At 39.5% G+C, this 10132-nt stretch overlaps 1 protein-coding gene across 4 annotated transcripts in view; it reads right to left on the bottom strand.

Annotated features, from left to right (window-relative positions):
• ABCD3 (ATP binding cassette subfamily D member 3) overlaps window positions 1-10132 on the bottom strand; it is a 32933-nt gene that overhangs the window by 18832 nt on the left and 3969 nt on the right. For 3 of the 4 annotated variants that reach the window (XM_056355763.1, XM_056355766.1, XM_056355764.1), the window contains exon 2: window positions 428-464. In XM_056355763.1, coding sequence (XP_056211738.1) covers window positions 428-464 — 37 coding nt within the window. Of the gene's footprint in view, window positions 1-427; window positions 465-7080; window positions 7163-10132 lie in introns of those variants that run through there. The other variant, XM_056355765.1, reaches the window with a different exon arrangement.

The raw sequence follows: 10132 nt of genomic DNA, 5'->3' as shown, positions 1-10132 counted from the left end.
CAGAAAAGACCAAACCTTCTACCAGAAGTTTAAAGTACTTTTCAGAAATTGTCAGACTCTGCATCTTGTTCCATACTTTTTTCTTTTAAATAAAAAGCAAATACAAGTTATACCACATCTACAGGCAGCTGTTTGTTGCTAAGCATAGAGGCAAACATACAACACTAGTCCTTACACATTCATAAGGCGCAGATGCAGAAGCACATGGTACACATCAAGTACATATCATTATGTAGTCAAACTTCAGTCACATGTGATTAAACACTTTCATTTGTTTCACCAATGCAAGTCTGAAAGTATGTGTCAAACCACATTTGCACCATAGCCACCATCCTGCCCAAAATAAAACTACAATTATGGGACTTGAATAATACTTTTTTTTAAACTTTAAAATTATATAAAATACATTACATTAAGAAATAATTACCTCATTGTTCTGCAGTGCTTGTTTTCCACTTCTTTTACTGTAGAGGAAAAAAAGTATTTTGCTTGTTATTAACACACTTTTCTTTGTGTTCATCTCTACACAGAAGAGACAAAATGGAAAGCTTAGGATTATCTATTTCTTTCAAAGCAACACGGTATCTCCACAGCAGGGCTACCGTTTATGTCAAACTTACGTCCTGTTTTTATACAATTTCAATGAAACCTTACTCCTTCCAGATCCAGTTTCATGCAGGGAAACTAAGTCTCCTCATTGCATTTCCGAGTTTTACTTTACCTTGGCTTTCTCATCATGAACTCCAGGTGTTTCTGTGTTTCTCACATACACTTTGCAAGCATGGCTACATGGTTCCACAGACCATAAATGAAAACTACATGAATGTAGATTCAGCAATCCAAGCAACCCAACTTTCATGTTCTGCACTATCTACATAAGCCAAACAGATTTGTTTTGCATTGTATTTGACTTCCAAATAACACATTTTACTATAGATCAAGATGATCTGTTCATAAACATGCACTGCAGGGCAGAAATAAAAAAATCAGATCTTGTGAAACCAAGTTCCTGCAAAAGTATGTATTGCAAGTGGAGCTAGTTTTTATCCTGTTCATTTTCCTTCTACATTTTACTGAGCAGCTAGAGGAAAAGTATTTATCAACTAGTGCTAAATAAACATTCAGAAATACAATGTTATTCTTTTTCCTCTCCTTTTAAGAAAGGCAAGCTGATGTAAGACAGTTACAGTCTGTCTGATTTTCTGACCATTCAAGCATCAAATAAATAAGCACATGAAGCTATTGGAAGAGCTTATGCATTTATGTCATTTAAAAGTGACAGATAATCACATGAAATTGGAACCTACCACTTCTCAGCCATCACACTAACCCACTGAGAACAGACTGCCTTAAAACTAATATATTCATATACTTTCAAGACAGCGCCTACGAAGTTACAGGGAAGCAGAAACTGCTCCTTCTGCCTACATCAAAACAACTGCAGACTGCCATGCAACCAGTTATCCTGCAACTTTATCAACAGTATCATTTCGCACTTCTCTTTGCAGAGCTTTAAAGCACAATATCTAGGATAAAACCATGTCTCTTTTAATTGCTGATTATTAGAAAGATCTATGAATGTCACTGACCAATGAAGAGAAATAACTTTACTATGGAAGGAAGAGGCAGAGTAGCAGAAGAATATGAGAAAAGGAGGGAAGGAAAGACTGTGAAAGTGAGAAGGGAGAGATGCCAGTTTAACAAGATCTTAATTAAAGGTAATGGTGAGACGGAAGCCTGAGAGGACAAGATAAAAATCTTGTAAACTACTTGTGCAAAAGACAGAACAAAGAACACGAAGGGCAGCAGAGGGCAGATTAGGGGAGAAATATCTCAATAAAAGTTCAGAAGCGGTACAACACTTGATTAGGCCATGATGGAAGTATGTCTGTGGAAACAGCAACAGTGTGCAAAGTCCAAGAAAAAAATCCAGTTAGAGACTACATCCTGGTGATGTAGGAGCAAGTCGGATCTATTTTTTTTAAAGTGTCCTTGAGTATGGATCAGTCCCATCTGGTTTGGGACTAGGAGAAAGTAGTATTCCTAAATGTGAATAAATTATCAAACTATGTGGGTATTTCCCTAGATGATTCATGACTTGCTGTAGTGCAAAATGAAAGCATGCTGCTCTTCCAGATATGTTTTAATAGTTCCCAGCTTTGCTGCTTCAAGGCCTGCCAATGTTTGCAGTCACAACACTCATAATGCACAACTATTTCAGCTTTAAAAGGATCAGAAGTGAATGCATTAAAATCGTAATATATTAAAATGACGAGGCCTAGAATTATTCTGGCAGTTGAATACCTCTGATGTATTTATTGATACATTTTCTCCTACGGAACAGTTGAGAGAAATTCAGCAGTTGAAACTACTGAACTGAGTCGAAACTGATTATCCATTATGGAGAATGGATTGTTTAGAAATAGTGATCTTATATTTAACTGTGAACTCACTTTTAATCAGAATTTGTACTTTAAAAGTTTAAGATAAAAATTAAGTATTTGTAAAATCAAAACCTAATGAAAAAAGAGCTTTAACAGCATTTTCTTCACTTGCTCTAAAAAAATTCATGCAAGCTCAAAACAAGATTAATACTTCAGTAAGAAAGGAAACAATCATATATATGAAGCATGGACTATCTAGAAGCAGAAAAATACATGTGGGCACATAGCTCCTAAAACATTGCTCTTGCTATTAAAAAAAATATAATCCATTGTTGTTTTAACAAGTAAACCATTTTACTTGCAACAAAAGTCTGTGCCACAGTTCTGCCTGGAATAAAACTTCCACAGGCTGATTACTGCAGGACTTTTCCTTCTCAAGAGTCTCATTTTTTCAGTTCAATACATACTGGCACTGCTCCAGACTCCATTAAACTATTCTGTGAGATTGTGGTTGCAATCTCATTGAATTTAAAGACTAAGTAACACCCTCAATTAGTCAGCAGGAATACAACAAGACTATCTGGTTACAGCAGAGAGCTCTAACATTTGGAATAGATTCAAGCTCACTGTTATTCCAGACCTGTCATTTACTTAATGCTGCGCATCACAAGCCTTATTGGTGAAGGACGGTGAGTGGACGCTGTCCAAATTCTCGATTTCAAGTAACTCCTCTGGTGTAGAGGCCGGTGTTGAGCAGCACAGCATAAGGACTGCCTGGAACAGAAACATAAGGCTGCCTCCTGCTGCAGTGTTAACTTCAGCGACTACCCTATCCACACATAGCACGCTCTGGTTTGAGTTAAACTGCGCGTTTTATTCTCGTAGGAGTGCCTTGAAGCTCGTTCTACTGATGCTTGACTTGGCGATGTGGTAGGGTAACGGCTATGATACAGCTCAGGTTAGTACAATTAATTACATGCTTATTCAATCAATATTACTACAATTCAGACAGCTACCATAAAATTGCAGAAGAGCTCTACTTTTGATCTTTAGTGTAGTTACAATGAAACCCTTCCCTGAGTATATGTATTGGCACTGAATCTGACCTGGCTGGGACAATGAAAGATCCTGAAGTATAAAAAAACTTCCAAACAGTCTGAATGACAGTAGCACTGAATTCACCACTGATGTGAAATGTGTCCCCTAGGGAACATAATTCTGTTCCTCTCTACCTTGAAGTCAGAACTGTGAGTGACCTTTCACCACTCATTTCTCCCCGTTTCCTTCTATATCAGAAAGTCCTGTGATTTTTCTCCTGCCTTGCCCTGGCTTTGGACTGCCTTTTTACTTCCAGCCATCAGTTCCCCTGACACTTAAGACTTTATCAGAAAGGATTCGATTGTTACATTACAGATACTAAGAAAATACAGGACTTTGCTTTAGGTGACCAAAAGAAAGGTATGGTGACAATGCAAGACTACAAGAACAAATGTTCAAAGGTGACTTTATGGAAAAAAAAAAAACCCAAAGTATGGCATTCACAATCTCATCCAGGAAACTGAATTATAACATTTTTGAACTTATGAATGCCCAAATGCAGGTTAAAAATAATAATGTGATTTTAAACTGAAGCATGAAAGTTTACGTATGCAGAGAACACTTTGCAAGCCTAAGTCAAGCACAAATACAGTAACATTTACTCAAAACTACATGAAAGCTTTTATATTGAACTGCTCCAATTCATTTCTCTGAAATAATAAACCCTGTAGAAATACAAAAGCTAGCTTTCCTCCAAGCTCTTATTGTACCAATACAATAGAGAGTTGTGTAGCAGAATTACTTAACTTACTATAACCCATCTCCAGTGTCTGCTTGCTTTTCAGTTTTTCTACACGTAAAACGCTTGACTGAAACTAAGTTTACTGCCAGGGAGTTATGAAAAAAGACCTGCCAATACAGTAATGAAATAACAGATTTCATTAAGTAACAAGCAGATGATGGGCAGACTGACTTTTGAGCTTCCTTCATGCCCTTACAGACAAGAAGGGGTAGTGATGGTGAAGTTTTTGAGAAGGGTTACCCAGACAACATATAGGGAAAAAACAATATAAGAAAAATGATGGTACTAAAATATTTCTAAGACTGAGCCAAATCTATTTATTTGCATAGCTTTGGATAAGGATAGGAACACAGAATATTCCAACATAAAACCACACCTAAGAAGTGTTTCTTCACTATTTTCTCAGGAAGCATTAAAAAAATCTTAATTATATACATCTCTCTTTGCCTGTATTCAGCAAGTACTTCTGCTACACTAGTCAAGTCTTTCCCCAAACTTCCACTGTCTCAGGCTTAAGTTTTCAAGCAATCAATGAATCAATCTCTACTCAGTTTGACCGAGCAAAGGTAGAACTTCATCTGTAGATCATCCTGGTTGATGCAGCAACCCCTCTGCAGCAATGCAGATCACAAAGCTGAGAACAAATCACACAGAATGAGATACAAAGTACTTCTGATTCAGATGATCCATCCATGGAATAAACATTCAGAATACCTACACTAAGTAATTCTAAAATATCTTTGTCTATACTATGGGTGGGGAGAGAAGGAGCTTCTATAAAGACTCAGTCCTATTAAAATAATAATTAAACCCCCCCCCCCCCCCCAACTTTTATCTGTTTCACGTGACTATCTATGGTAACAAAATACAAAGGTCAGCATAAGTTTAATCTACATGAATTTTCATGGTGTTTCCTCCGACTGCTACCTTCAGGCTACACAAACCAATACATTCTTTCAAAATTATTCTCTACACTCAGGGTGTTTAAAGCCAGACTCAAATCAAACTAACACCTTAGTGACTACAATAAAAATGGCTTTTCACGTACACTTAACTACAGCAATGTCTTACACACTCCTTATCAAGGTTGCCATTTATGACACTGAGTACTATGACCAGTTTTGGACCCCCGGTACAAAAAAATACATTGGTAAACTTGAGCAGGTTCAGCAGATGGCCTACTGCAGAGGGCCATCACAACTGTCAGAAGAAGCTGAGGGAAGAGGGCTTGATCATCCTAGAGAAAAAGCAGCATTGGGAGACCCCAATAGCAACTTTCCATTACCTAAGAGGCCACTGAGACAGAGCCAGACTTCACACAGGCACACAGCGAAGACTGACAACAGGCACGAACTGAACTGGGGAGGTTCTAACTGTATATAAGGAAAAAAAAAAATTAAAAATCATTGTTACAATAACAGAGCATTGCAATATGTTGTTCAAAACTGGAATCTGTCATTGGATGTTTTCAAGACATGACTGCACAAAGCCCTCAACAGCCTGGTCTGAATTCAATGTGGATCCTGCTTTGAGCAGACACCTGGATTAAGTGACCTCTTGAGGTACCGTCTATCCGAAATTATTTTATGATTTTACTTAAAAAAAAACAAACCACAAAACCAAAACCACCAACAAACCAAACCACAACAAGGCTAGAGATATAATGGGAAACGTATCACCTGAGGAAGTTTCAGGAAAAGCAGCACCTCATATGGAGCTGGCTACCCATTATTTAACCACACAGAACTTTTACAGCAAACATTCGTGCAACAAGTGAAGCGAGGTATCAGCAGTACTGGGATGACACAACTACACCAAACTCTTCATTCATGCATGCATGGTAACTGAACAGCAGCTTGCTAAATGTAAGTAAATAGACAAATACCTACCCAACAGACAGTAGGCAACACAGAATAACTTTCCTCAACATCAGGAAACATGACTAGCCAAAACCAGCAAAATGTTTTAAAGAAACTAATTAAGAGTTTCAGGACTCTGTACCAGCATTTGGCAGCTGATCCTACTTTGAGGGCAGCAATGTAGCACAGGGGGGAGGCAGAAAACTTGATAATACCACGCAATTTCAGTCTCCAAATAAGTCTTGGTTACAGCTCTCAGTCTTTGGGTTTAAGTCTATTTCCATACCAGTGAAGATACTCTCTCTAAAGAAACATACAACTATGGTGGTTACTCAAAAAGGATCATTCGCAACACTACTGAAGAAGAGTTGAGAAACTGGGAAAAACCTTTAAGAGGCTGTTGAGTCTAGTTACTGAAAGGTCTCAAGAACACTAGTTCTGTGGCATTTACTGGCAAACAGGAAAAAGTTAAAGAATTACTGTCTCTAGAAATACCTGTCTCATGCCAGAACAAAGTCCAGTGGAAACAATCTACACCAAACTAAGCATAACAGGGAATTGCACATGGAGAGAGAGATAACCAAGACTTCCAGTTTAATGACAGGTCAAGAGGAAATAAAGGTTTGAAAGTGTTATGCTTAACTGCAAAGAAAGCTACAAATTCTAGGTCATGCTACCTTCCTTCTGGAGTAAGATGACAAACTTCTGCCCGACACAATGCAAAGGAAGAATATCTGCTTTAGGGTTAAGTGGAGCTTTTTAAAGAGTTGTTACTTCTAAGCAACATTAGCATTTGCATTTTGCAGATCTTACATTCTCAAACAGCCATGGGCAATTTCCATAGCTTTAAAAAAACAAAACAGACAAGATAATCAATTTTCTAATAGTTCACGATTATTTGTGCAGTTTTCAGGTTAGTTTTGCAGTAAAGGTACTACTGAGACATTGTAAAGACAGAATACATTCAAATGACTGAAGATGGAATGCAAATGCATACCTTGTTGCAGTGTAAAGAAGTAACAGCTATAATGAGAAAAATACAGTGTTGCTTACAGCACGCTCACTGGTAGACACAGTTTCGTCTTGCATACCCCACACAGATGAATAGAGCGCAACAGTACAGCTATTTCAGGTCAAGGGCAGCAACCTTACTCAGAAGCCTGGGCACGCTCCAAAAGCATGTCCACTTACGCAGCACAGCCTGAGCACACACAGAAACCAAGAGCACAATTTTCTTGGCTCTAGGTTAGTGGCTACTTGCAGCATGACCAAAAATAATGTGAGGGGAATGCATTCAGGCAACCGAGTAGGAGACTGAGAAGGTTACAGACCGTTATGTCACTGCAAGCAGGGGCTCTGAATTGCTACTCAAGAAGTTTCTACAAACGTGAGAAGGTGGCAACTAAGCAGAACCGTTGTAGCGAAAATTCTGAGTTTCAGTAGAAGTCTGCATCTCAATAACAAAGTAACACGTAAAGAAAAAACCTCAGAGCTACCAGTTTTTCCATAAGCTTGTGCTCTAGCCTGAACTGTGGCTGTAGCTCTCCCTCATGGGTAACAGTGGAAAAACACTTCCAGCTAGTTCCCTGCAAGGTGAAAAAAAAAGTTTCACACTTACACACGTGCTAGATCTTGGCTTAGACAACAATCATTTTATGCAACTTAATAAGACAGAAACCACTAATTAACTACCCCGGCCCAAAACAAAGGCAGTCTGAATGCTAGGAGTGGGGTTGAGTCATCTGGTTTCTCCTGTCTCCATACCCTCCAGCTGAAGAAGGGTTTTCTGAGCCACAGGCAGGATTTTCTGTAACATTAGGTTTTAGATACATTTTCTAGTAATCCTATCTATATGGTTGGGTTTTTTTTATTTTGGTTTGGTTGTTTGTTGGGGTTTTTTTGACACTCTCCCCCACAGCGTTCTCCTGGAGAAACTGGCTGCTCATGGCTTGGACAGATGTACTCTACACTGGGTTAAAAGCTGGCTGGCTGGCCAAGCCTAACAGGTAGCAGTGAACAGCATTAAACCCAGCTGGCAGCTGGTCACAAGTGGTGTTCCCCGGGACTTGGTATTGGGGCCACTCCTGTTTAATATCTTCATCGACAATCTGGACAAGGGGATCAAGTGCACCCTCAGTAAGTGAAGAGTGGCTGAAAAGCTGCCTGGTGGGAAAAGACCTGGAGGTGCTGGCTGACAGCCAGCTGAACATGAGCCAGCAGTGTGCCCAGGTGGCCGAGAAGGCCAACAGCATCCTGGGCCTGTATCTGAAACACTGTGGCCAGCAGGACAAGGGAAGTGATTGTCCCCTGTACTCTGCACTGGTGAGGCCAGACCTCAAAATACTGTGCTCGGTTTTGGGCTCCTCACTTCAAGAGGGACGTAGAGGTGCTGAAGTGTGTCCAGAGAAGGACAACAGAGCTGGTGAAGGGTCTGGAGCTCAAGTCCAATGAGGAACGGCTGAGGGAACCTGGGTTGTTTAGCCTGGAGAAGAGGAGGCTCAGAAGGGACCTCATTGCTCTCTACAAATGCCTGCAAGGAGGTTCTAGTCAGTGGCAATAGGTCTCTTCTCCCAGATAACAAGTGACAGGACAAGAGGAAACTGCCTCAAGTTGTGCCAGGGGAGGTTTAGATTGAATATTAGGAAAAATTTCTTCACTGAAAGGGTGGTCAAGCATTGGAAGAGGCTGTCCAGGGACATGGTGGAACCGTCGTCCCTAGAAGCATTTAAAAAAAAACAAAAACAACACATGTAGATGTGGTGCTTAGGGACATAGTTTAGCAATGGACTTGACAGTCCTGGGTAACAGTTGGACTTGATGATCTTGAAGGTCTTCTCCAAACTAAATGATTCTACATACAGCAAGCAGTGGACTAAACAGTCACATTCATGTTTTGGATAAACCTATTTTAATGTAGCTGGCACAGAGGTTTAGGTTTTTTTGACACCTGCCAACTTCACAAAGCAGCACAGGTTCCCTTTAAAGCTTTTACATGGATTGAAGCAGTCTATTAATCCACAGCAATATAATTTCACTCTTCTTGTCAATCAGTCGCAGGGGACTTGACTAGAACAGGTCCCTTCATGCAAAGTACACTAGCAAGGCTCACCCAAACATCTTCAGAACCTAAATAAATGAGGCAAACTAACAAAAGAGAGTAACATCCTAAATACACAAAAATGGAATAAAAATGCATTTTACAATTTAAAAATCTTGCTTCTAGTTACAACTGCCACTTGCTATGCTTAAGCTTCTGTATTATATTTGAAAGCTCCTCCAAATATTTGAACATGTGTCTACCACTTCTGATTGTACTTCTATTAATCACTGCCAAACTGTAGGTTCATGGCAGTCTAGCCGATGACATTAAGCTGAGCATGTACTTCCACTCTGTCAGATGAAAAAGGCTGAGAAGCCCAATGACAGACAAGTGCACAAGTTGCATGTCACCTAAGACAAACTGTGTAAAACCCTATTTGATATATACTTTGTCAACAACTCTGTTGATCTCTCACTCAAATGAGCCTTTCCCCTTGCTTTACGCACGTCTAACTCCTAAAGCCCCAAGCACACACTGTTCTGCTCTTAGGCACTTTTTTTGTCCACAGGAAGTATGCCAACACTTGCTTCAGAAGTTCAGTTCATACCAAATTGGATTCTAATGGACACAGCTGGATGACTGGAAAGGCCGGTGTATCTATGAGCAGATTCTAAAATCTTTGTCACCTTTCCATATATTATAAGTTCCTTACTATTAACTCCATTCTGTTTATTGCCTTTCTCTAATTCTAATTTTGCAGTTCCAAACTCTTTACCCTAATTACCTTTTCTTACTCCTTTCAGTCCCTTCCATTTAGCAGAAAGCTGTATGAGTTAAAGATCTTCTTTCTGAAAGTAATCCAAGCTCACTCTCCACTGGTGCAAGTACTTCATTTTAAGCTACATGGATATTCAGGAACAATTCTCACTGGAAGGGTAAGAGACAATATCCATCTCCTTTACGTATCAAATCCTGTGCTGCTTCTTGTTTGAGGCAGGATTAGGGAGAG

Source organism: Falco biarmicus, chromosome 11 (assembly GCF_023638135.1).
Source record: "Falco biarmicus isolate bFalBia1 chromosome 11, bFalBia1.pri, whole genome shotgun sequence".
NCBI lineage: Eukaryota > Metazoa > Chordata > Aves > Falconiformes > Falconidae > Falco > Falco biarmicus.
Note: the sequence above shows the minus strand (reverse complement) of the source record. Positions and strands in the feature narration are given on the sequence as shown.